Here is a 27,807-nt window from a genome sequence, read left to right on the forward strand (position 1 = left end):
TATAGGCCTTTGGTTCCTTATCTGTTAAGTGGGATAATAATAGTAACAGTGTCTTTAAACAGAAAATTATTGGGTGGGTTCTGTGTACTAGAAGTATTATACTACTGTTAGAAATTTTTAAGAGTCTGCTGTATGAGATTTAAATGTGTAAAATGTTGCAAATATTTTTCACAATTTATCCTTTACTTTTTAACTGTATTTGTTTTTTTCTGTGTAGAAATGATACATTTTAACATGTTTTATTGAGATATAAATTCCCAATGTATAAAGTTTTCCATTTTAAAGTATATATAATTTTAGTATATTCATTGGTTTTAAATATATTCACAGAGTTGCAATAATCACCTCAGTGTCAGTTTAGAACATTTTTGTTAGCCCAGAAAAAAATCCCTGCTTAATAGCAGTCACTCTGCCCCCTGTGCCCCATCTACCCTGTTGCAGCCCACTGTCCCACACAACCACTGATCTATTTTTTGTTTCTATGGAGTTGCCTTTTCTGGATATCTCATATAATTGTAATCATACAATATGAGGCCTTTGTTGACTAGCTTGTTTACTTGGCATAATGTTTTCAAGGTTCATCTATGTTATACCACCTGTTAGTATCCTACCCCTTTCTGTTGCAAATAATATTTCATTGTATGGATATGCCACTTTTTATTTAACCACTCATCACTTCATGGACATTTGCATTGTTTCTACCTTTTGGCTATTGTGAATATTTTGCTATGAAGATTCATGTCTAATTTGTTTTCTGGACATATATTTTCACTTCTCTTGGATATATCTAGAAGTGGAATTACTGAGTCATATGGTAACTCTATGTTTAACCTTTTGAGAAACTACCAGACTTCCAGAATGGCTGCACTGTTTTACATTTCCCACCAGCAGTGTATGAGGGTTCCATTTTTTGTACATTCTAGTCAACACTTGTTATTATCTGTCTTTTTTATTATTATAATCTTAGTGGGTTTTCTTGTGGTTTTGATTTGTATTCCCCTTAAGGCTAATGATAAAGTGTGTTTTCATGTGCTTCTTAGCCATTGATATTTCCCCTTGAGAGAATTATCTATTTACATCTTTTGCCCATTTTTAAATTGTTACTTGTCTTTTTGTCATGTGTTCTAAGAGCTTTTATCAGTTCCTTATCAGATACATGATTTGCAATTTCTTCATAGTATCATTTACAGCACTAAAGATAATTTTGATTAAGTCCAGTTTATTTTTCCTTTTGTTGCTTTTGCTGTTGGTATATTGTATAAGAAATCGTTACCTCATCCAAGGTCATTAAGATTTACCCTTACGTTTTCTTCTAAGAGTTTTAAGGTTTTAACTCTTAAATTTAGGTCTGTGATCTCTTTTAATATTTGTTTATAGTGTAAGGAAGAGTTCCAGCTTCACTCTTTTGCATGTGACTGTCTAGTTGTCACAGCACTATTTGTTGAAAAGGCTGTTTTTTCCCCATTGAATTATCTTGATACCCTTGTTGGAAATTAATTGACTCTAAATGTGAAGCTTTATTTCTGGCCTCTCAATTGTTCTATTGATCTGTATCTCTAGTCTTATGTCAGTACCACATATTTTAATAACTTATGCAGCTATCTAGTAAGTTTTGAAATTGGAAGTATGAGTTCTCCAACTTTGTTCTTCAGTTTCAGGATTGCTTTGGCTTGTCTAGGTCCCTTGCATTTCCATATGAATTTTAGAATCAGCTCGTCTATTTCTGCAAAAAAAAAAGGCAGCTTAGATTTTGATAGAAATTACATTTAATCTGTATATGCCATATTAAAAATGTTAAATCATTTGATCCATTAACCATGGGATGTCTTTTTATTTAGTTCTTTAATTTTTTTCAACAATGTCTTGTTTTTAGTATATAATTCTTTCAGTTCTTTAGTTAAGTATTTTGTTCTTTTTGATGCTATTGTAAATGGATATTTTTGTTTTTACTTTTGAGATGGGGAGGTAATTAGGTTTATTTATTCATTTTATTTTTAATGGAGGCACTAGGGATCAAACCTAGGATCCAGTGCATGCCACGTACATACTCTACTACTGAGTTATACCCTCTCCCTGGAATTATTTTCTTAATTTCATTTTTTAGATTTTTCCTTGCTAGTATGTAGAAATATAATAGATTTTTGTTTATTAGTCTTGTATCCTTCAAGGTTACTGAGCTTGTTTATTAGTTCTAATCATTTTTAATGCATTCCTTAGGATTATGTATCTGTATACAAAATCATGTCATCTACAAATAGAGATAGTTTTACTTCTTTCCAATCTGGATGCCTTCCCTCCGTTCCTCCCTTCCTTCCTTTTTTTAATTGCCCTGGCTAGAACTTTCAGTACAATTTTGAGTAGAGATCGTGAAAACAGACAACCATGTCTTGTTCCTGATCTTAAGGGGAGTAGCATCCTGTCTTTTGCTATTAGGTAATGATGTTAGCTATGAGCTTTTTTAGGTGTCATTTCTCAGGTTGAGGGAGTTCCCTTATATTCCTAGTTTGTCGAGTGTTTTTATTTTGAAGTGGTATTGGATTTTGTTGAATTATTTTTCTGTTTCTGTTGAGATAATCAAGTGGATTTTATGCTTTGTTCTGTTGATGTGGCATAGTACATTCATTGATTTGCTGATAATACACCAACCTTGCATTCCTAGGATAAATTCCATACTTAGTAATGGCGTATAATTCTTTTCATGTGTTGGATTCAGTTGTTAATACAATTGACCCTTGAACTGCATGGGTCCACTTATGCGTGGTTTGTTTTTTTCAATAAATACTGCACCAGCTATTGTTGATTCAATTCAGGATACAGAACTGTGCGTACGGAGGGCTGACTGTAAAGTTGTATATGGATTTTCTACTGCAAGGAAGGTCAGTGCCCCAAGCCCCCATATTGTTCAAGGGTCAACTGTATTTTGTCTAGGATTTTTGTGTCTGCATTGTAAGCGATATTAATCTATATAGTTATCCCTCAGTATCCATGGGGGATTGGTTCTAGGACCCCTTGTGGATACCAAAATTTGTGGAAGCTCAAGTCCCTTATATAAAATTATATAGTTAGCCCTCCATATCCGTGGGATCTGCATCTGTGAATACGAAGGACTGATTGTAGTTTTCTTGTGATGTCTTTGCCTGGTTTTGAAATCATGCTAATGTTGATCTCATAGAATGAGGTGGTAAGTGTTCTTTCCCCTTCTGTTATTTGGAAGGATTTGTGAAGGATTGATATTAATTCTACTTTAAATGATTGGTAAAATTCACCAGTAGAGCTGTTTGGCCTGGGCATTTCTTTGTGGGGAATTGGAAGCACTAAAATTTAGATGATCATATGCATCAGACTTTTTGTTTTCTGTTCACTTGATCATACATGCATAAAAAAGGATCCAAATCCTAACCTGCTATTTTCTCATTCAGAGATACAGATACTTGTAACAAATGCAAATTCCTCATATAACCTTTTAACATGGTCTAACACTCATAAGTAATAATTTTTTCCTAATCTCCCATGGCACTTTATCTGTACATCTCTTAAGTGACTTTCCATGTGTGCTTTTTAGTGGTTATTTATGTTTGAGCCTTATATTCTCTATTAAACTAAATTCTGTGAAGGAAATACCTTTTTGTACATTACACTTAGAGTTCAGCGATTGAGTGGTTGAGTGAATGAAATGTTATGCTAATATTCATGTGTAGATAGCATCTCACTTCTTTTTTGTTCTAATTTCCATCTTTTAAACTGTTATGGAGTTTGTTTATTTGGCCTGATTCTGTTGTTTGTGCCATAGCCCTGCAAATTATAAATAACCTGTGGCTCTGATTCTGTAGATCACATTCAGTCATAATAGGTTTGGGCTACAGATTGTCTGATTGTATAAGGGAGCAGAGGTGGAAATCTAGTTATTTTATTCCCTCAATGTTTTTGTCTTTTATGAGACTACAGCCCATAATGTGCTGCAGGCTGTCTTTAGTCATTTAAATACTTTAAAGCTATAGGTGTTCTCAAAAGACCCGTACCTTTATTCAGACTTTTCTGAACTAATATTGGCAAATTTAGTATTTACTGCTTAAAGGCGGATGCAATTAAAAGATGTCTGACTAAATCAGTGATTCTCAATCTGGTCTTCTCTGAGATATTTCGATGGGTATTTTGTCAAAGAATGGTCAAATAAGTTTGGAATTCCCCTTGGAGACAGACTCAGAGCATATTAGCATGTTGAAGACCAAAGTATCTTAAGTCTGACTTAAATGCTTAAGTATTTTTACTATTAATGGACACTTGTTAATGTCGTGAGCTAGGCCTCAGAGAAGCAAACTTTGCGAAGTGGTTTCCTAAATGATTGGTATGAAACCATTTTGGGGCAGCATTTATAAAGAGAAATCAGAAGTAAAAATAGAGTTAAGTGTGGGAAGGCTAAATATGTAGGTCTTAGGACAAATACTTAATGGTCATAATTGTAATTATAGTATTTTATGAGGTGATCATTATATATCATGTTCTTACTGTTGCTTTTAGGAAAAATGATTAAAACTCATTCCCTTCCCTTAAAAAACTTTTTTAGGAACCAAATCAAACTAAAAACTGTTTGACTAGGCTGCTATTTGAACAGTGCCTCTTAGCTCATCTCCATCCAGAGATAAGGTGTCTTTCCCTCCTAGTAGATGTCTTTTTTAGGCTTTTCATTTGGGGGAAGATGGAAATCCTATCCTCAACTAAGAATTGGCAATTGATGCAAGTGTCCTTCAGATTCTTGTCTAGAAGTAATACTTTGATCTGTCACTTCTACAAATTTATCTAAGCTTGCTTGAGAGACAAATTTTATTTATGGAGGATTCCCTGAAAGATACTCAGTTATGCATTCTCCTGTCCTTGTTCAGCAAGGATGGATAATGAATGATTGAACTCATTCTGCTTAAGTTTGTTACCCGATTTTGTTCTTTTGATTTGTCTTATTTATACTTTTGTCCCCAAATCATGTGTCCAGGATAGGAATAGAGGCCTATGGTCATTGATTGCAGATTGTCTTTGTATAGAAAGTAATGTTAGAAATTGAGTTTCGTGGCCTTAACACTTAGGTCTATGCTTTAAAAAGCAAATTAATAAGGTCATTTGTAAATATCAGAGCCAAATAGATTCATGAAGTAGGGACTCTTTGCCCAAATAGTTTATAGTTTAGTAAGGAAGCTAAGGTGTGCATGTATACATAAGTAGACCATAAGATTGTATAAGTGCCGTGCTTTCTGTAGATAAGCATTTAGAGATTCAGAGAAGAGAATAGTCTTAGCTAATAATAATCTAAACCTGTTTCCTTGAACAGGGTATTTCATTTTGTCTTTGAAGGATTTAATATCCACTTGGTAAGACTTTTCTTATAGAGATATTATTCATGGGGTAAGGGCAAGACTGCATCCATAAGGCATAGCAGTAATTAGAGAGTACAAAGCAGTCAGTCCAGGATCACATACTGACACAGATAGGGAAGTCTAATATATGTGAGCACGATTTGAAAGCAAACACTTTACCACTGATAACAGACTCTAATCAGGGGAACTGAAGGATGATCACAGTCCAGTTGTGGGATAACCAGGATTAAGGAGCCAGAGTTCAGGGTATGGACCAGGCCAATCAGTGGTGAATTGATTTGACAGCATATATTAATAGTTCTACCATTCTTTGAAATGGCAGTGAGCCTGTAGTTAGATGGATTTTAAGGAGCTCTTCACTTGAAGATTGGGATGGATCTGACAGGAAATTAAGAGACTTTTTAAGGATATTCTTAATTTGTATATAGTATAGAGAAATAGTAAAAGATTAAATTGGAAAAGTAACTTGAAGTCAGATAATAAAGGTCTTTGAATTTCAAGTTGAGGAATTTAGACTTCATTGAATTTTGGAAAGCTTTTGAGGGATAGCAACATAATTAGAGTGATGTTTTGGGAATACTGATCTGGCAGTAGCTGTGAAGATGGATTAGAGTGAGAACCTGGAGAAATTTAGACTTCATTGAATTTTGGAAAGCTTTTGAGGGATAGCAACATAATTAGAGTGATGTTTTGGGAATACTGATCTGGCAGTAGCTGTGAAGATGGATTAGAGTGAGAACCTGGAGATGGGAAGCCAGATTAAGAAGCAGTAGTCTGGGTATGTAAGTACATGTGAATGTACTTACTGAACTGTACACTTAAAAATGATAAAAATGGTAAATTTTATGTTATATATATTTTACTACAATAAAAATCTAATGAAACACTTCAAATATATTCCTTGACTCTTCAGCTCTCATCATAGGACTTCTTCTCATGGAGATATGTCAAGAACTTTATGCTTGTAGCACTTCCTTCTTTTAGCCTTGTGGAAATAAGAGAGTGGTATTTCATGGTTGCTGTTTCAGCTGCCAGTGGTGATGTGCTACAGAGGTAATTCTGGGAAAATCAGACTAGAGGATTGATGTGTTATTGGTGTCACAAGGGGGCACATATTGAGCATTGTTAAGACCACAGAAGTAACTGTGTTCTTTCCTGGACAGATTGGTTTTGACATCATGTTATTGTATAGCCCAGTTATTTGAGAAATTATTTTTGAAAATATTTCTTTTTAATCACCTAGTATTTCACTGGAGGCATACCTTCATACCCCCTTAATTAGGACCATTTTCATTGTCAGCCAAAATAAATAGAGCATGAGATCAGTTATTTTGTAATAAAACCTTATGAGGGAGCCAAGCAGCATATTATATACTTGAATTTATATGTATGTATATCGAGGTGAATTATGTGTATTCTCTAAGAATACATTTAATTTTGCTTTATTTTTAAAACCAAGTTTCTTTGAAATCTTCTGGAATGGGTACATGTTAGGTCTCATTTTGAAAAGTAGAACTTATTGGAGTCTTCTATAAAAAGCCTTTTATTAAAAAGTATTTTATAAGTACTTTTATAAAAAGTATTTAAAGTATTTTTAATGTTCTTTTTTATTTAACTGTGTTACCAAGACTGATATTTTATATATGGTGAAATTCACCTCATTTAAATGTACAATTCAGTAATTTTTAGCAAATTTATAGAATTGTGCAACCATCACTACAGTGTGGGTTTAGAACGTTTCCAACTCCCCTAAAAAAGATCTCTAGTATCCATTTATAGTCACTCCTCCTTTGCACCCACAGCAAACCACTAATCTGCTTTGTGTCTCTATAGATTTCCTTTTCTGTGTATTTTAGATAAATGGGATTTTACAATATGTGGTCTTTATATCTGGCTTCTGTTACTTAACATTCCATTTTGAGGTTCCTTCATGTTATTGCATGTATCAATTTTTTATTCCTTTTTTTGCTGAATAGTAGTCCATTGTGTAGACATACCACATTTTGTTTATCCATTCACCAGTTGGTAGACATTTAGATTGTTTCACTTGTTGACAATTATGAATAATGCTGCTGTGAACATTCACATAAGAGACTTTGGGTGGTGGACATGTTGTTTTTATTTCTCTTGAGTAGGTGAGTAGGAGTGGAAGTGCTAGGTCATATGGTAACTTTATATTCAATTTTTAAGAAATTGCCAAACTGTTTTCTGTAGTGGCTGTAATATTTTACATTTTCACCAGCAGTGTATGATGGTTTGTTTCTCCACATCATCCCCAACGATTATTACTATCTTTTTTATTGTAGCCATTCTAGTGGGTGTAAAGTGGTATCTTGCTCTAATTTTAATTTGCATTTTTTGATGTTGAGCATCTCCATGTGTTTATTGGCCATTTGTATATCTTTTGTAAAATGTCTGTTCAAAGTCTTTTGTCTATTTTTTGGTTATCTTCTGAATGCAGACATTTTAAATTTTGATGGTCTGATTTATCAGATTTTAAAAAATGGATTATGTTTTTGATGTCGTATCTAAAGACTTTTTGCTTTACTAAAAGTCATGAAGATTTTCTTGTTTTCTTGTAGAAGTTTTATAGAGTTTGGGGTTTTACACCTGGGTCTCTGATCCATTTTGAGTTAATTTTTGTGCATGGTAGGAGGTAAGGGTTTAAATTCATCTTTTTGTATGTGGATATCCAATTGTCCAGCACAATTTTTTTGAAAAGACTATGCTTTCCCCATTGAAATTGCCTTGGCACCTTCACTGAAAATTAATTGACTATGTAAGAGTTTATTTCTGGATTGTTCAGGTCTGTTCCATTGGTCTGTATAGTTATCCTTATGCCAGTACCACACTGTCTTGATTACTGTAGCTTTATAATATGTTTTATAATGTATTTTAAAATGAGGAAGTGTAAGTCACTCAGCCCTGTCTTTTTCAAAATTATTTTGGCCAGTCTACTTCCTTTGTGCTTCCTTTTAAATTTAAGAATCACCTTGTCAATTTCTAGAAGAAAAAGAGAAAAGAAGAAGCCTGCTGGGGTTTTGATAGGGATTATGTTGAATCTATAGCTATATTGGAGAATTTTTAACATTCCCTTTAGGAGAAAGATTATATTGGGAAACTTCAAAAAATATATAGTAAAAAGAGAGGACAACTTACGATAAATATGTTATGGTTTCCTTTAAAGCTTATACCTTAATTTATTAGATTATGAACTTTTACAAGATAATCTATTTATTGAGTACTCATTGTATGTCAGATGGTGGGCTCATTGCTCTGTGTCGTCACATTATTTCATCCTGGCTTAACCCCTTAATTCTTTAAAGATATCAAGTTGTAAGGTGGAAGATGTTGAAAGACAGTTGAGGGGAAGGTTGTTATATTGTTTCCTAGTGAAAAAGACATTCTGACTCTAACATTGTCCTTAACAACATAAGATAGTAAAGAGAATGCTCAGGTTTCTCTCCCTCACTTTTATTTTCTTTGCTCCAGTTTTCTAAATTTGTATACTTCATGGCATGTTTATAAGGAATTGTAAAAATACTCTGCAGTGTATCTATTCCAATGTAAATGGACTACCTCACCTATATGTATGAATGTAAATACAAAATGAAAAAGGGGAGCAGCTGTTTTGAAGGTGATGCTGAGAACAAGTGCTCCTCTGAGAGATGTACAGCAGTGAACTTGTGGCATAGATTTGGATAGTTGTGAAAGAGAATTGGGTATAAATTTTAAAGTACTATTTCAGAAAAGTGTCAAGAATTTTGTAGCAACATATTCTCTTCTTGTGTTCTAGAAGGTCTGATTTCTCTTCTTACTGATAGCAGGCAGGCAAGATAAGGGGAGAATGAATACAATTTTATCTTTCACTACTTCCCTCCATTCTTCAGCCGTGTAGTCGGAGACCCTTGTGCATGAAGATAGATTTGTTCTATGGCCTCGGAGTTGGGTGCCGGGGACGATGGCGGCTGCACTGAGCTGGCAAAGCCCCTCTATCTTCAGTACCTGGAGAGGGCCCTCCGGTTGGACCATTTCCTGCGACAAACATCAGCCATCTTCAACAGGAATATTTCTAGGTATGCTGTTCCATCTTCCCAATATAATGTTTCTGATTCTATCCCTGTAAATTTTTGAGTTACAGTAATTTATGGGTTTTGGGATGTTTGGGGTTTTTTTTTTTTTCTTTCCTCTTTCTTTCAAATAAGACAGTCAATTTATTCAGAGAATCAGTTTCTTCTATGAAGTGTTCAGTCTACTAACCATAAATTATAATATTTTGCTGGGTCAGCTGTTATTGTGGATTCACCATTCTTCAATTTATAGTGATGAAAGTGAAGATGGACTGGATGACAATAATCCTTTATTGCCCCAGTCTGGGGATCCCTTGATACAAGTTAAAGAAGAACCTCCAAATTCATTGCTTGGTGAAACTTCTGGAGCAAGCAGTTCTGGAATGTTAAACACATACTCACTGAATGGAGTTCTACAGTCAGGTCAGTTTGATATAAGATCCCTCTTTGGACTATCAGTTCTCTTGGGGCAGTTGTCCTTTTATTTTTTATTTTTTGTGTTTCTTTACACAGAGTCGAAGTCTGACAGAGGGAATTTATATAACTTCTCTAAATTGAAGAAAAGCAGAAAGTGGCTAAAGGTAAGAGACAAAGCAAAATGTTTATAATTCACATAACCTACTAAAATTACAAATAGAAGAGAAAGTTATTGACTTATGGCTCATTAGCAGAGATTTTCCTAGATGTGAGTCTTTTATTCTGGGTGTGGTTTTTTGAAGAGATTACAAAGAAAAATCTAGAGTACTCAATGAAGTTCATTTTGGCAAACAGTTCTGATAATGAAGCACTGTGCTGAGTATATATATCAGATAAGATCCTTTCCCTCACTGGCTTATAATCAGGGTCATTAATCTATTTTTTATTAGTCACTGAGTAGTACATTCATTCAATTATTGATTGAGTGCATCTTGCCTTGGGAGATAGTGTCATAGATACACAGGATTCCTGCCTTGAAGATTTTACATTCTAATGGAGGGAGGCAGGGAATAAGCCTGTAAATAAATAAATAAGTAAATACATACATTCATACATCCAGTTTCTTTAAAGAGGTAACATTTCAGCTGATCATTCAGCAATGATCAGAGAAACAACTCTGAAGATTTAAGATAAGAGCATTTTAGTCAGAATGAACAATTGCAAAAGTCCTGAGAAAGGAAGAACTCAGTATGCAGGAGAAAGAGGTTAGTATAGCTAGAGCACAGTAAATGAGAAGATGGTAGAAGCTGAGGTTAGAGAGCCTGATTGTGTCAGGCCTGATACATCATGTTAAGGAATTTGTATTTTACTCTAGTTACAGTGGTAGGCAGTTGGAGTATTTATAAAGAAGGGACTGATATAATCTCATTTACACTCTTACAAGATTACTATCATTAGCTGGACTTAAGGATAGCATTTCTTCTGTTGAAACTAATTATTTCTCTATTTTATATTTTTCTTGTGAAGAGCTCAAAGTAATTTAAAAATACTCTTTAATTTTTATCACTAGGTCCTTTAAAAGATTCATTTGGAAAGGCCTGATTTGCTTTATGTTAGTGAGGTGTTAAGCTGTTGGGAATGCAGTAACCTTTATGCGTAGCCATCACATTTAAGAAAATTGAGGTGTAATTCAGATGTCATAGAATCTACCCTTGTAAAATATGTAATTTAGTAATTTTTAGTACATTCATAAAGTTTGTGCAGCCATCACCAATATCTAATTCCAGAACATTTTCATCACTCTGGAAAGAAACTCCACTCATTAACAGCCACCCATTCTCTACCCTCCCCAACCCCTGGCAACCTCTAATCTGTTTTCTTTTTCTATGGATTTACCTATTCTGGACAGTTTGTGTAAATGGAAACATAAAATGTGGTCTTTTATGTCTGGCTTCTTATAATGTTTTCAAGGTTCTTTATGTTGTGGCACATATTGGTACTACTTCCTTTTCATGGCTGAATAATAATTCGTTATCAGGATAATACCTCATTTTGTTTATCCGTTTATCAGTTAATGGATTTTTGGGTTGTTAGTCCTTTTTCAGCTATTACAACTTGCTTTCTGTATTCCTTTAAACACTCTAGTAGTTTTTTAGGCTTTGTTTAGTTGTTTTGCCTGGATATTTGACATTTAGTCAAATTATCTTGTGTAGTATATATACTAAGTAAAATCTAGCCTTGTTGCTGTTTATAGCATTTCCCTTGTTTTAGTGCTCTTTGATTTGTACCACTAGGTTTAATTGGTATTTGTTTTCCAGTTGAAGTAATAGTATAAGGGAAACTGAAATGACTGTTCTCTAACTGTTTCTGTCATTGTTTTTGGATCTGAAAGAAATTCTTGGAGTATAAAAGGAATTGCTTCATAGCAGAGGTTCCATTTCTGTTCCCTCTTTTTTCAGAGCATTCTGCTAAGTGATGAGTCCAGTGAGGCAGATTCTCAGAGTGAAGACAATGATGATGACGATGACGATGAAGATGAAGAACTCAATCTCAGCAGAGAAGAACTGCATAATATGTTGCGGCTGCACAAATATAAGAAACTTCACCAGAATAAGTATAGTAAAGACAAGGAGGTAAGAGGTTTCAGGAGAAATCTCAGATCTTCATGCTGAGTATTTATTCTCTGGTTTATATTCATTAAAAATATATCATTTTAATTTTATATTTAGATGGTGGTGGTGGTGGTTCTAATAGGTTTATTGAAATATATTTCACGTAACAAAAATATTCAGCCTTTTAAAGTGCACAATTCAGTTGTTTTTAGTATATTCATGGAGTTTGTAACTATTATCACTATCAAATTCCAGAACATTTTCTCACCTCCAAAAGAAACCCCACTCCTCTTAGCTCTTGCCTCATCCTCTTCATTCCCTTCAGCCCCAGGCAGCCATCAGACACACAAATGGAACAACATGGACCTTTGTGTCCTCTTCTCGCACTTAGTATGTTTTCTGGTTCATACATGTTTTAGCATGTATTAATGATCATTCCTTTTTATTACCAAATAATACTCCATTGTATGGGCATGCTGCATTTTATTTATCCATGCATCAGTTAATGAACTAATTGGATTGCTTCTACTTTCGGGGTTTTATGAATTATAGCTACAAATAGTGAATTGTTTTACTTTTTGGCCCTTATGAATAATACTGCTATGATTTGTGTACAAGTTTTTGGTGTGGACTTCTGTTTTTATTTCTCTTGGCTATATACCCAGGAGAAGAATCACTGGGTCATATGGTAACACTATGCTTACCCTTTGAGGGAACTGCCAGGCTATTTTCCAAAGCTGCTGCACTATTTTAAATTCTAGTGGTTGCTTTTTAATGCAGTTGGTCTTTGGAAGTGTTCTTATCTTGGAAAAACTCCCTTTCTTCCCATACTAACTCTAGATTGATGATAGTTGAAGTGGCAGCTATTTGAATGCTGTTACCAAAGTCTTCTGATTTTTGTCAGTAGTGTGGCACTTTGTACACAATGAGCAATAGAATATTTGAAAACCTAAAAACTTTCCAGCAAATAGTTAAGGTCCAAAGTTAGTTCAAAAGGTTTTGAATAATATGTTTAAGGTTATAAACCTATAGAAGTGATAAACACACCTTTTTGACTTTTTTGATTTAGACAAAAATTTCCTTCTTAAAATATAATGCTAAGGCATTTGATACTCAAAATATTTGGTCTTTTTTTAATTGAAGGAAAACACACATGGGAAAGTCCACAGATTTTAAGTACACAGCTTGATGAATGCTTTTAACAGAAGACCTTGTAATAGTTTTCCATGTCACTCTACTATCCTAGTTTTGGTTCTTGGACAAATCATTTGGCTGTAATCCAGGAAAGAGATTTACTACTGAACTACCTAATTTTATTTATGTTCATATTTACCCGTTTGTAATATGTGAGACAAAATTTGAGCTTTGGAGGTCAATTTAAATGATATGTTTGAAAAGATTAACTAATTCCTGGACAGACTAAAATAGATTGTTCGTATGTTAGAATTCTGGCAGCAAGGACTGGGTCATATGGTAACACTATGCTTACCCTTTGGGGGAACTACCAGGCTGTTTTCCAGGCTATTTAGTGGCAGGTGAAGAGAGAAGACCTGAGAGATTGGAAATTTGGGATGGATGGGGACTGTTGAAACCAAGTATAAAAGACTAAGAGCCAAGAAAGCAGGCATCAGAAACCTTAGTAAATCTGAAGACCTATTGGTTTTAGAATTATGGTTTATTTCTTATTGATGAGTTCCAGAGGAGACCTTCTGCTGTGATGTATATACAATGACAAAGTAAATATCCTGGTAGAGATTTAGAATCATGAAGGGATATTTTTGTTTGTTTTTAAATTTCCAACAACCTTGCCATGTGCATAGCTGATGAACCCATTTTGTTTTGAAGTTAAGGAAATAATTCACTTTGATATACTAAATCTTTATTGATCTCTTTGTGGGAATACTGTATTTAGGACCTATGGTTTTTCTCTGGCTCAGCTTTCTTTAGTAAAGATGATTTGAAGACTGTGCTGTAGAACAAAGACAGGCCCTTGTAAGCATCATTATCTTTGCCTGCTTCAGTTGCAGCAATACCAATACTACAGTGCAGGCCTGCTCTCCACATATGACCCTTTCTATGAACAACAACGGCACCTTCTTGGACCCAAAAAAAAGAAATTCAAGGAGGAAAAGAAACTTAAAGGTGAGCATATTGACCTGTCTTCTACCTTTACTTGTTCTTAGTTTCAGGGTTGTGTGTTGTACATTTAGACTTTGAATATAATTCGTGTGGTAGAAATTTTCTTTATCTGAAAACTAGTCTGCCTTATCTGATTACTAGACCTAAGTGTTATTAACCTTAATTTGTATTTGGTTTATGATCTTTTCTAAAATTATAAAGATGTAAGAACTATAGATTCCCAGTCAGAGGTTTAAGCCAATTCGTTTATTCCTTTTTTCTTATATATACTCTCCAAATACTGAAAATGTTCTGGGACAGGAAGAAGTTGGTTATGCACAGGGAAATATGAAGAGTAACCTAAAGTATTTGGAATAGGTTATAATTGTTGCAGTATGTAGTGATTTAAAATAGATCACTTCCTCATTATCTTCTGTAGTGTTTGTTTGCATGTTTGCCAGGAAATATCTTTTCCTCTTTTACTGAGCTCCAAGAAGCTTCTCTTAAAAGGCTTGAACTCTACTCAGAAACACTCTTTTCAGGCTTCTTCCCTTCTTTATTCCACATCCTCCTTGTTTATCTCTAGTTTCTCGTCTTTCCACCATCCCCCTCAGACTAGGTTTTTGTTTCATGTATGATTTTCTCTTCAGAGGTCTTAGTGTTGTATCAGTTAATGCATTTCTTTCTTTCTCTCTTATTTCTCTTTAGTCACTTTACAGTGCCACCAAGTAGAAACATTTCCTTCCTTTATTGAGTTCCTGGTTTCCTTCCTTTTGATATTTACTTGAGCTCATGATACCTCATAAGCTTCCTTTCCTATTGTTAGAGTCAAAAATGCAGTTCTTAGGTTCTCTTCTATTTCTCTTTCATGTAAACAGAGGGAGTATCCAGTGTTCTTCTCCAAAGTAGTGTGATCTTCCTTTTGGAATATTCACGGAGCAGAATTGAGAAAGGGGTAAACATTCCCACTCTCAGGTGGAATGAGGAAAGAACCTTGAATTTTCTTACAAGTGATGAGATTGTTTTGTGGCTATCTCCTGTGGTAGGGAAGAAATGCAACCTCCTAAGAGTCTGTTTCTTTTGCAGCTAAGTTGAAAAAAGTGAAGAAAAAAAGGCGAAGAGACGAAGAACTTTCCTCTGAAGAATCCCCTCGTCGCCACCACCACCAGACCAAAGTCTTTGCCAAATTCTCTCATGATGCACCTCCTCCTGGCACCAAGAAGAAGCACTTATCCATTGAGCAGCTTAATGCTCGTCGAAGGAAAGTATGGCTCAGCATTGTGAAAAAGGAACTACCAAAGGTAAGTGAGTACCTCCGGATAGGAGGTGAAAGAATGATTTCTCTGCCTGCCCTCCAAAGACAAGCTGTGAGAGCTAGATACTTTCACAGCATTCAGAATGAAAACTGATCTGTTGGAATTCAGAGAATCCTGAATAGTACCCTCTCCAGTTAACTTCTTTTCTAGAATTTGATCCAAATTCACAAGATAATTAATTGTTGGCCAAGAAAAAAAACCCAGAAACTTCTTTGAGGAAGGAATACTGTTTTCTTACATACAGCAATAGAGACTTGACAGCAAAGTGATAGGTGATAATAGAGGAAATTAAAATACGATGGTGGAGATGTGTTTCTTAAAGAATTCATAGAATGTGATTGAATGATCACAGGCATTAGAAGAAAATGTGAATGATTTAAGAAAAACGTGTATAAGCATTCTTTTTGGTCTTTTAATTTGTTTGGTTTTGATAACATTTTATTTTGATATACTAATTTCAAACTTAAAAGTTGCAGGAATAATACAAAGAATGTCCATATATCCTTCCTTAGATTCACCAGTAGTTTGTGTTTTATCAGGTTAATTGCCTCATTATAAATTGAGTATCATCTCAATAGAAATATGAACAGGATATTTTATGAATTTAGAAAAGATGATTCTAAACTCAATATGAAAAAAGTCAATATGCAAGAATTGCTAGGGAAACAGTAAAAAAGTCTTCCAAACATTAAAATATACTATAAAATCTCTACAATTAAAACAGTATGGTACTGACACATGAATAGGCAAAGAGACCAGCAGAAAAGACTAGAGCACTTTTTAGTAAGTGGTGCTGGGACAACTAGATAGCCATTTTGAAAAAGATAACATTAGATCTGTATCTCATATTCTCCAAACGGATTGGGGATCTCATTGTAGAAAAATGAAACCATACAAATATTAGAGTAAAATGATTGCATTTCTGTTTAACCTTTGTGTAGTAAAAGCGTTTGTAACTGTAACTCAACATTCCAGATGCAATAAAAGAAAATATTGGTAAGTTTGACCATATAAAAATACATTTTTTGCGTGACAAAAGACAACTGGGAGAAATTATTTACATTGAATACTATGATCAAAGGGCTGTTGTCTCTAATATAGAAAGAACTCTTAAAAATTGAGGGATAAATGATCACAAATTCAGTAGGCAAATGGGAACATGTCATGAATATACAGTTAGCAAAGAAAGATATAAAAGTGGCTCTCAAATATATTAAGAAGGTTCAAAGTACCTGGTAATTGAAGTAATACAAATTAAAATAACACTTAGAACCATTTGTCATCTATCACACTGGCAAAAATTAAACATAAATGACAACACATTCTGTTAAGGAGGCTCTGGGGAAGCAGGTGCTTTCATACATTACTGCTAGGAATACAAATTAGAACTGTGCTGGGGGGAAAGTTGGTAAGACCTAGCAAACTAAAAATGCACTTACCTTTCAAATCGGCACTTCCATTTCTAGGAATCTACCATAAAGCTAAACCAACAATACAAAAATACATGGAACCAAAGTTATTCATTACAGCATTATTTGCAATTGCAAAGTAATAGAAACAACTTAAATGTCCATATATGGGGCTTGAATTAAATGATGGTGGGATCTATCAAGTGGATCAGTATGTTGCTGTTAAAAAATGGGGCAGACCTCTCTGAACTGACTCAGAGTAATTTCTAGGGCATAGTGTTAAGTGAAAGAGGCAAAAACACAAAAAAAGTAAACATACTCTTTATGTGAGCACAAAGGAAATACAGGAAAATGCAGAAATATCTGCTCATGGGGGAAGGTATAGCTCGGTGGTAGAGTGCATGCCTAGCATGCAGAAGGTCCTGGGTTCAATCCCCAGTACCTCTACCAGAAGTAGTAAACAGGTAAACCTAATTACCTCCCCCCACAAAACGAAGCAAAACAAATATCTGCTCATTCATACAAAAGAAATTCCAGAAGGCTAAACCAGAAATTGAAGTGATTGATTTCTTATAGAGGGCAGGTAGGAAATAGGTAGAAAGAAAGGAAGAAATGGGAACGGGGTAGCAATGATGAGGAGGAGGAAGGAGTCTTTGAATACGTTTTGCATAGGGCTGACTTTTAGAACCATAGTAATATTTCACATATTTCTGACATACCACCAATATGAAAATATTAAACCAACCAGGATATTGGGGGAGAGGGAGGCTGAGGGGATGTGTGGGCAAAAGGGAATAGAAAACAGAAACAAATGAACTTTATTAGAAATGAGTAACATAGTCAAGTTGCAGGGAGTGGGGAAGGAAGAACTTACCGAAGCAACTGAGGAAAAACAGTATTTTGACTGGATATATAAGGCTAAAGACCAAAAGAACTAAACATAAATACCATGATTGACACAGTAAAAGTGTTTCTCATGCGGGTATGTGTTAACAATTTTGAAACTACTTTATGTGTATACTAAGATTGAACAAATAAGTAAATGTATTGTAGATGAGAACCAGTTTCTCACTGCTGAAGAAAAGTTCTAAGTAAGGGGAAAGGGGAAAGCTAAAATGAAGGCTCAAAATTTGATTGTAATCAGAGGTATCAGGCCAAAGTTAGAATAATTTGAGCAACAAAATAAATAATAATAATACTGGATTTTAATTCATAGAATAAAAGAAGTATTTATGTGAGTCCATACTGTTATAATAATTGAATAAACAAATAAATGAGGTGTAGAAGGAACAACTCTTCCTTACAGTATGAACTGCAAGTGTAGAAGGAAAGACAGAAATAGAGAATATCCTTATGCAAAACAAACCCAGTAGTAATAGTAGTTGCAGACTAGATCCATTTATGAATGCTAAAATTAGAGGGCAAAAGTTAGAGGAGAAACAGAATCTGCATAGACTCAAAACTGTCAGAGAGTGCACCTTAACCAAATGATCAAGGTAAACATCACTAGTATAAATTTTGACACCATGAACTCCTTAATGTGACTCCCTGAGAAGATCACATCATTAACACATCATTTCTGTGATATTCTTGCCAAAATCATAATGTCATTCCAATCATCAGAAAACCACATTTTACAGAATAACTCTTCAAAAGTGTCAAGGATGTGAAAAAGAAAGATTGAGGAAATGTTACATACAGGAAGAGATTAAAGAGAAGAGCAACTAAATGAATGTGTTGTGAGATCTTGTATAAGATCCTGAAATAATAAAAGGACATTAGTGGAAAAGTTGACATTCGGATGAGGCCTATAATTTAGTTAATACTTTATTGGTGTTAATTTCCGTTCTTTAAGAGTTGTACTGTGGTTATTTAAGTTGCTAAAATTAGAGAAAGCAGGGGTGGAGAGTTGTAAGAGAACTCTGTTATTTTTTGCACCTTTTCTATAGCTCTAAAATTAGTTCAATTTCCTCACACCATATACAAAAATAAACTCAAAATGGATTAAAGACCTACATGTAAGATCTAAAACCATGAAACTCCTAGAAGAAAACACAGGTAGAACACTCTGACATAAATTGTAGCAATATTTCTTTGGATCTGTCTCCTAAAGCAGAAGGAATCAAAAAAACAACTGGAACTTAATTAAACTCAAAAGCTTTTGTACAACAAAAGAAAACCATCAACAAAACGAAAAGACAACCTACAGGATGGGAGAAGATATTTGCAACTGATATGACCAGCAAGGGGTTAATATCCAGAATTTGTAAGAACAGCTCATACAACTCAATATCAAAAAAGCAAAACAACCAACCCAATCAAAAAATGGGCAGAAGACCTGAATAGACTTCTTTCCAAAGAAGACATTTATATGGCAGATCACATGAAAGTTACTCAAATCGCTAATTATATTAGCCCAGTGGCTGCCCCAGTTCACATTCCCACCAATGGTGTACCAGGGTGCCGTTTTTTCCATAATTCTCTCCAACATTTGTTATTTGTGATCCTTTTGATAACAGCCATTCTGACAGGACTGAGGTGATCATCTCTTTTTGTTTTGATTTGCATTTTTCTGGTGATGGAAAAAGGGGAAAACTTGCTTCATATCTGGCAAAGAGGCTTCAGATAATGTCCTTCTGATGATACGGAATTCAATAGGAATATCTGAGATTCTTTAAAGTGGCAGTAGCTGCTTAAGAATTAGAGAAAGTCTTTGATAAGAGGCCTAGAAATTCCTTTAAGCAGACAGCCTCGGGTAGGAATATTATAGAAATGGCTTTCAGGCCCTTTGTATGACTTTGAACTCACTGTTACTTTAGAGTTAGGAGGAGAGCTCTTTAATAGAAAGCGACTCAGCTCTGCCTCTTCTGTGTCTTCTCCCACATAAATGGACCATCCTGGAAAATCAGGTTTCTTTATTGAGGCTTTTTTTTTTAAACTGAAGTGGAAGACATAATAAGCAGCTCAAGACTGGGTTGTGGACTGCTAAGTCATCTTCTGTTAGGTCTGCTTTGGAATTTTTGTTGAAGAAGATGAGGTCAGGTGGTGACAGAAATTAAGTAATAGTAGATGGCAGGTTAGCCCTGGCTGGAGATAGGGCTGGGACTCCAGTATTTACAAACTGAGAGGCTAGTTTACCTTTCTCCTAACAGTGTTTGCTTCTGAGTGCCCTGCCATCTGTTTCTTTACTGATTGTTGGCACTAGAGAGCAGAATGTTTTAATCCCGGTGGTGCTAGGGTTAGGATATGTTGTTACGTTTTACTAGTCCGCTTCAAGTGTTAAATACAACTTAAATTCTTTCCAGAAGTAAACAGAAAACTATTTAAGGCAGTCCCAGCCCCAGCTTATGCTTTTTAATGCTGTTTTAGGAGCTCTATATGTGGTCTGGTCAGTATATTTGAATGACTTTTAGAAGTAATGTATTTCGCATATGCTTGACTTGACATTTTATTTTTTAATTTTTGAGGAGTTGAATAAAAGACAGCGTCAGTCTCTTCAATCTTATTTCAGAAAGGAATCCTAGGGGGTAAGACATACCTTAGCGGTAGACTGTGTGCCTAGCATGACGATGTCCCAGGTTCAATCCCTGTTACCTTCACCAAAAGGAATAAATAAATAGATAAACCTAATTACCTACCCCCCAAAAAAAAGAAAAAGAAAAAGAAAAAAAAAGGAATCCTAAATGAAATACTGTTTTTAAATATTTTAGGCCAACAAGCAGAAAGCCTCAGCTCGTAACCTGTTTCTTACCAATAGCCGAAAGGTAAGGTTGTAGTTTTGTATTTCCCATTTTGTGTTTTGCTGGAATATGTTCTTATTATTTAGATTCATGCTTGCTGCTCTTTTCTCTTGTGACCTGTTGATAGTGGATCTAATAGTACTTAAGAGAGTTCCTAAATATTCTCAATCCATTTTATAAATAAAATGCTTTTCCTCACATTTCTGGTTTTCAGACCATTTTTGGGTAAAACTATAGCCCACTCTAATTCCTTGGGCAGATCACAGAATCATCCTGTATTCATTTTCTTTATCTAAGAAATAATGGTATTAATACCTTCCATTAGAGGGAATTAACTCAACTTTCTTTGAGAGTTGTGAGGATTAAATGAGGTAATGTTACTAGTTGTGTTTCCCTGGGCTGGTTAGGTTACTTATCCTCATTTCCTCATCTGTATATAAGATGAGGATGATGGTAATAACCAGCTTCATAGGGTTTTTGTGAAGAATGAAGCAGTTTAGTATTTGAAGCTTAGAATGGTGCCTACCATATGATAAGCATTGACAGCTATTATTATTAGTGTATGTGATACCACTTTGTAACTCCCCAGAATGTCTTAGGTTTTTATACTTTTTTTTTCACCTTCTGAAAAGGCAGTATGTCTATAGATTTCTCATCCCTTGCATTACTTCATTGTCTGGAACTGGCTCCCATTGCTGTACAGGAACACTAATCAGATTGGGAGGGAAAGAGATGTGTTCATAGGAGGACTGTGTGCACTGAACAGAAATGCTGTGATTTAGAGCCTGGGGAAAACCGGCTCTGGTGTTGGGTCCTCCTGCATTGTAATAACATTGTCATTGTCTGCAGCTTGCCCACCAATGCATGAAGGAGGTTCGTCGAGCTGCCTTGCAGGCCCAGAAGAACTGTAAGGAGACCTTACCTCGTGCCCGCCGCCTCACCAAGGAAATGCTTCTATACTGGAAGAAGTATGAGAAGGTGGAGAAGGAACACCGCAAACGTGCAGAGAAGGAAGCCTTGGAGCAGCGGAAGTTGGATGAGGAAATGCGGGAGGTAGGGCAGTAGCATGAAATTTTGAGAAGTGTAATTGCTGCGGCCATATCAGGAGATTGGTTTGCATTTCATAAATTATAAATCTAACCAATGAAATCACTGAAAAAGTATTTTAAGACATAACTCTAAGGATAGTGATTTTACTTCAGTAAATCAATTCTGGTTTTATTCTTTTAGTAAGGCTCTCTGCCTGGCCTTTACCTCTCTTCTGTGCTAATTTCCTTTATTCTTTGTAGCTTTATTTTCTTGTGTATTTCTGGAGGACAAAAAAAGGAGGGGGGTGAGAAATGAATGAAAGAAAAACCGCTTACAACTTAGATAGGCCCCATATGCTGGCTGTAATTTTGGTTTGGAAGATCAAGGCTGATTGCCAAAATTTAGGGCCAGATAGGGGCAATGGACACCTAGCACGGTTTTCTGAGACCCACCTCCCAACTTTGCTGTTTTAACTTGCTGGTCAGTTCTCTTTCTAAGCTTGATATTAGCTGGTGTAGGCTGAGTATTAAGAGGACAAAGTTATTGTGTTGCCATTGGTAAATCCTTTGTGATGAGTGGAAGGAAAGTTGAAGTCTGAGAAGGAAAGGAATCAAAGGATTGGATGTTGTCTTTCAGGTATAGGAAGTACTTCCTTTGTCACAGCAGAGCTGTGGAACCTCTTTTAAGCTCTTGGTCTTCCTTCTTGTCTCATGCCTTTAAGAGGGAACATGGATTTTGCCCAGTTCTCTTAAGTCCCTGGGTAACTTGTATCTTTGTATGCAAGATAGGTAAACATATTATTGAATTGGTAAACCTTTGATGCTGTTGGAAATACTTGCTCACTGAGTTTAGAGACATTTGAGAGTTAGTCACAAATTTTGAAGTTTTGCAAGTGGCTTGGCTTATGATCTAGGTTTGTGAGACATTCTCTCAATTATGTTGATAGCCAACTAATGAGAGTTTCATCTGTGGTTGTTGATGTGTCTTTTTCTCTGAATTTTTGAGATAAAACATGTTTGATGGATCTTTGTTCCCTTAATTTGCCTTCTTTATTTAAACATGTAATAGTTGACTTCTTTACAGTAAAGGGAAATGTTACTCTTTTGTTTTAATTTAGAAAGATTTTCTTGATATTACTTTAGCTTTGAAACATGAACATTTATATCCGTTATGAACTCAGTTTTCTCCCATACTTTCAGATTTTCTTCTAATCTGAATCTGGCTGAAGTGTTATAAAACCTTAAGGAGAAAGTATAATTTTATGTAGCATACTTCAGGACTTAACGTCCTTTCTTGGCCATGTTCCTTATTTTATTGTTTTTCTTTTGTGGAGGTGGATCAAGGATAAATCAGATATACTTCATGTGGATTTTATTATAAAATAGTTTATGCAAAATAATGACTCTGATTTGATATTTATTGTGTGTGCTGTATTTCATGTATTTCAGTCATTTGGATCATTTATTTACTCGTTTTATTGTTTATCTTGAAGAATGATTTTTATTGACACAATGATTATTTTCCTTACCAGGTTATTTCAGAGGTACTTTGAATTTAGTTTTCTCATATATTTTATTTAAAGTACATGTCTTTGTGCGTATGTGTTTGGTCTATATTCGTGTTTTGTAGCTATCATCATCACAGGTGAACTATAGGTTGGGAACGTTTCCTTCCTTCAGTGGGCTTCTTATTGTCAGATGCCTCTCACATTGACTTTCAGAGTAATTCACAGCTCTTCACTTATTTCGTGTTTTGGTGATAAAGAAGGGTTTTTAACACATTTATGTTTTTCAGAATAATAAAGCTGTACAGTGTATTTACCAGTAACCAAGTCATGAAATAAAATATGTTGTTTGAATTTAGTTGGTATCTCAGCACCACTGTAGAAAAGTAATATAATAAAGAAATAAGCATTCTAGACAGAAGCCTGTGGAGAAAAGATCTTGTGTTGTAAAGGAGAGCCAAACATAGATTATTACTAGACTATAAATGAGGGTTATTCCTTGCTTGTAATACCACTGACTTCATTGTAATAAAATTGTTCATTTGCAGTCTTTACCTTTCTGGAGGTAAAAGAATTGTATGCAAACTAGGGATAGGTTTAATGAATTCTGTTCACTGCCACTTGTGTATGATTGATGATTTGACTCTCTTTTCACTTTCAACTTTTTTCCTTATTAGGCCAAGAGGCAGCAGCGAAAACTTAATTTCCTAATCACCCAGACTGAGTTGTATGCCCATTTCATGAGTCGAAAACGAGACATGGGTCATGATGGGATCCAGGAAGAAATCCTAAGGAAACTGGAAGATAGTTCTACCCAGAGACAAATTGACATTGGTGGAGGAGTGGTAGTTAACATCACCCAGGAGGATTATGGTGAGTTCCGAATTGAGAGTTAGAGGAAGGAAATACCCAACATTTTTTCATATCTTAGGTTATACTCATTATTAATTCTTACAGGTTTCATCTTGATCAGTAGGTAATGTAGATCAGTAAAGGGGGATTTATTTTATTGGAGTAAGGAAAGTGTGAATGTTTCTATAGAACAAGCATATAGAATTTGAAAAGTAAAAGCTGTGGTTATACAATCTTGCAAATTTGAGAATATTTTTTGTTTTGATATGTTAGTAGAAATAAAAGGTACTGAATCAGAAGGATTCAGTGAACATATCTCAGCAGAGGAAATAACACATAACAAGATTTTTGATGATGTGAGTCAAGCATGAGAAGAGACTGTTTAGTGTTGATATTTTTGTAACCACGGAGGGGAGGAGGAATTGAGGAAACTTTGAGAGGAATATCACAGAGAATAGTGGTTAAGATCATGTTGAGTAAGAATTAGAGAAAATGAGAGTCCTTCAGAGTATCTTGGAATTTACACATTCTCTATTTCTTCTTTTGGAATAGTGTCACCCAGCATAAGTGTATTACAGTTTTGAATCCTCACTGTCTTTGCTTTTCCTGGCTTTGGCATTGATTCATGCAAGAAACTCAGGATTGAGATACTGGTGCAGTCTCCTGGTGGTTTTTGTGAGCTGGCTTTGGCTATTGGAGACCATGGCAGCCTTCTGCCTCCATTGCCACTTCCAAGTCCTTAACCTCTGTCAAGTAATTTGAGCTGTTTATCCTCCTTCACTCTCTGTGAACCTAGAGCTGAGTAGAATGTGGGAGTCAGGGATCTACATATGTTAGTGTGAATTGCATCTTGGAAGGAGATCAGTTAATGAGGTGTGATAATCTCTGTTTTCATTTTCAGATAGTAACCACTTCAAAGCCCAGGCCCTGAAGAATGCTGAAAATGCTTACCATATTCATCAAGCTCGGGTGAGTCTTAGTGAACTGTAACAGGCCCTGGAAATACCCCATAACCTTTTACTTAGGTGGTCTTCCTTTAATTTTAATCATGTTTTCAATTAAAAACTTGGCAAATGTGTATGTGTCTGCTTTTATTTTTGGGTGGAAGCTGTGTCTCTATTTTAGTAGGAATACTTGAGGAAAGATAGAAAACAAGCATTCACTTGTCTAAGCTTTAGGAATGTGTTGATTGAAGCTAAGACAGTATGTCTCTTTTTTTCTTTTATCCTCCTGGATAATCATGGGTAATACAATGTGAAATGCATCATGGTTGTTTAGTGGAAAATATCACAAACATTCTTGCTTATTAAGAAAGCTATATACATTAAAACTGCTAAGTTAGTACCTTCTTTCACTTCAGTAAAAAAAAACTTGCTTATTCATAGTATAGTGATGTTTAACGAAATCAGAAAGAAACTGCAGTTAGATCAAATAAAGTAAAGAAAACACAATTTATTATACTGCATAGGAGCCCGTAGGTAACTTTGACAGGATCCAAGTCACGGGTAGAGATAAACTCAACGTATTTCCCACCATCTCCAACCAAACAAATTTTATATCAAATCTTTAATAAATTCTTTGATGAAGCAAGTAATTATATAGTATGGTTTAGTGTCTATCTATCAAAAGCATATTCTTACTATAATTATTAAATTAATTTTTAAAAATACTAATAGTATCCTTTAATGTACAGTTAACCCTTGAATAATTCCTGGAGTTAGGGGTGCCAACCCACCCTGCAGTCAGAAATTTGCATATAAGTTTACAGTCAACCCTCTGTATCTGTAGTTCCACATCCATAGATTCAACCAAGTGCAGGATCATGTAGTACTATAGTATGTTATTTAGTGAAGAAAGTTCCGTATCAGTCGACTATGCTGTTCAAACCTGTGTTGTTCAAGGGTCAACTGTATTATGCTTTATATATAATATGATATATCATATTTTATTATCAGAAAGTTGGTTTCAACTAGCCCCAGATAGGTATGTTATCATTATGAATTTTATTTGAATTTAATTATTTTCCTCTTATATTTTTCTTCTAATGTACATTTGTTTTCCAGACAAGGTCATTCGATGAAGATGCAAAAGAAAGTCGAGCAGCTGCCCTACGGGCAGCAAACAAATCTGGCACTGGGTTTGGGGAGAGTTACAGCCTGGCAAACCCATCTATCCGGGCTGGTGAAGATATTCCACAGCCTACAATTTTTAATGGCAAATTAAAAGGTTATCAGCTGAAAGGCATGAATTGGTTGGCAAACCTCTATGAACAGGTGAGTTTTAGAACTATGTCATACCCATTCTCTTTTGTTTCTGTTTACCTAAAACCATTGGTTCAGTGTATTGTGAAATGAGCACAAGATAATGTTTTAGATTTCACTTAGATTTTAAAAGCTTGGCCTTTGGTAAGAATCAAAAAGATGTCTCTGTGTTTCTGAGATTTTATTGGAAAATATATCGTATAGTTTGTCTTACGTGGTCTTAATAAACCTGATTGCCTTTGTGCTGGTTACATTAGGTGAAAAACTGGCTTTGGCCCATTTGTCTAATGTGTCATGATTCAGAGTTGTAGCTGTGAAATTGGCAAAAGGAATCATTACAGCAGTGAGTAATAGTGCTGAAGCTCGATATCTCTAGTCACTTTTATTTGAACCAGTCTGACACTTTGATTAGTTCTTTTTGACAGTAGATTGAACCCTGTGTAATGCAACGTGAGAGGTGTTAACTATGTGTATTTTGTTTTTCCAGGGTATCAATGGCATTCTTGCAGATGAAATGGGCCTTGGTAAAACAGTACAGAGTATTGCCCTTCTGGCCCATCTGGCTGAGGTGGGTGATGCATGCAGTCTTTTCATCTGCCTCTCTGTCTGTCTAGGGTCATGTTCTATTAAGAATCAGCTATTATCTAGCATTGTGCTAGACTCTAGCATACCAAGAAAGTAGGACTTGCTCCTTGCCTTCAAGGCCTTCACAAGGTGACACAGTGTGCTGAAATGTTTTGGTTTTCAAGAAGACTAGGACAAATTTTGAGCCTGTGTGGTTTCACTCCTTGTTCTGTTGAGAACCACTAGTATAGTGGCAAAAAACACTGTAGTTCATTAGATTAGAAGACCTGGGTTCACATCTCAACTCTGCTTACCAGCTGTGTAAACTTGGGACAATTCACTTAAACATTCTTTTGACTTGACTTCACTTTAATTCTCTGAGGTTTAGTTTCCTCTTCTGCAAAGTTAGGATAATTACTAATTTTACAGGAATTTTGTGAGAATTAAATGAGAAAATATGTGTTACAGCATTTTGAAAAAAGCAAAGAGCTTCATACCAATTAAATAATAGTAAAATTGTTGTGATCATGTAGTATAAGGGAAAATAACACATGCAAGTCACTATGTCATAAGTGCTTTGTGAATGATATAAATTAGGATCTGTAAGAGGTATGGGAGTGGCAGTGATTGCTTGGTATTTTTTTCTAAAGGTGTGTGAGAGCAACTTCCTTGCCTTTGTTATTAACATAGGATATTAATATTGAGTGTGCAGATAGGAACCATTTCTTTTGTTATAATGCATTTCCTAATGTTAAATTGCTCTTGTTGTTAATTATAATTTTGAATTAAATTTCTTCAGTTTTCCTGCAGTTAACTAACCCAGTTTTTCTGTTGCAGAGAGAAAACATTTGGGGACCTTTCTTAATAATTTCACCTGCTTCTACACTTAACAATTGGCACCAGGAGTTTACTAGATTTGTTCCTAAATTTAAGGTAAAAATCAATCCAACAAAAAATTCTCTCCCTCTTTAAAATAAACTTTCTGACTCTTCTTTTGCTACCTTCCTTATTAAATTGCTCATAGTAGTTTTTAATTTCTTGCATTTTTCC

The 27,807-nt window shown here is 35.0% G+C and overlaps 1 protein-coding gene across 4 annotated transcripts in view; it reads left to right on the forward strand.

Moving 5' to 3' along the window:
* INO80 (INO80 complex ATPase subunit) overlaps positions 1 to 27,807 on the forward strand; it is a 113,280-nt gene that overhangs the window by 12,533 nt on the left and 72,940 nt on the right. For 3 of the 4 annotated variants that reach the window (XM_072962657.1, XM_072962655.1, XM_072962656.1), the window contains exons 2-14: positions 9,257 to 9,442; positions 9,690 to 9,859; positions 9,950 to 10,017; positions 11,812 to 11,985; positions 13,986 to 14,106; positions 15,169 to 15,383; positions 20,518 to 20,571; positions 21,397 to 21,600; positions 23,758 to 23,953; positions 24,834 to 24,901; positions 25,996 to 26,205; positions 26,681 to 26,761; positions 27,595 to 27,690. In XM_072962657.1, coding sequence (XP_072818758.1) covers positions 9,300 to 9,442; positions 9,690 to 9,859; positions 9,950 to 10,017; positions 11,812 to 11,985; positions 13,986 to 14,106; positions 15,169 to 15,383; positions 20,518 to 20,571; positions 21,397 to 21,600; positions 23,758 to 23,953; positions 24,834 to 24,901; positions 25,996 to 26,205; positions 26,681 to 26,761; positions 27,595 to 27,690 — 1,800 coding nt within the window. In that variant the 5' untranslated portion in view covers positions 9,257 to 9,299. Of the gene's footprint in view, positions 1 to 9,256; positions 9,443 to 9,654; positions 9,860 to 9,949; positions 10,018 to 11,811; positions 11,986 to 13,985; positions 14,107 to 15,168; positions 15,384 to 20,517; positions 20,572 to 21,396; positions 21,601 to 23,757; positions 23,954 to 24,833; positions 24,902 to 25,995; positions 26,206 to 26,680; positions 26,762 to 27,594; positions 27,691 to 27,807 lie in introns of those variants that run through there. The other variant, XM_072962658.1, reaches the window with a different exon arrangement.

The sequence above is a fragment of the Vicugna pacos genome, chromosome 6, assembly GCF_048564905.1.
Source record: "Vicugna pacos chromosome 6, VicPac4, whole genome shotgun sequence".
NCBI classification, from domain to species: Eukaryota; Metazoa; Chordata; class Mammalia; order Artiodactyla; family Camelidae; genus Vicugna; species Vicugna pacos.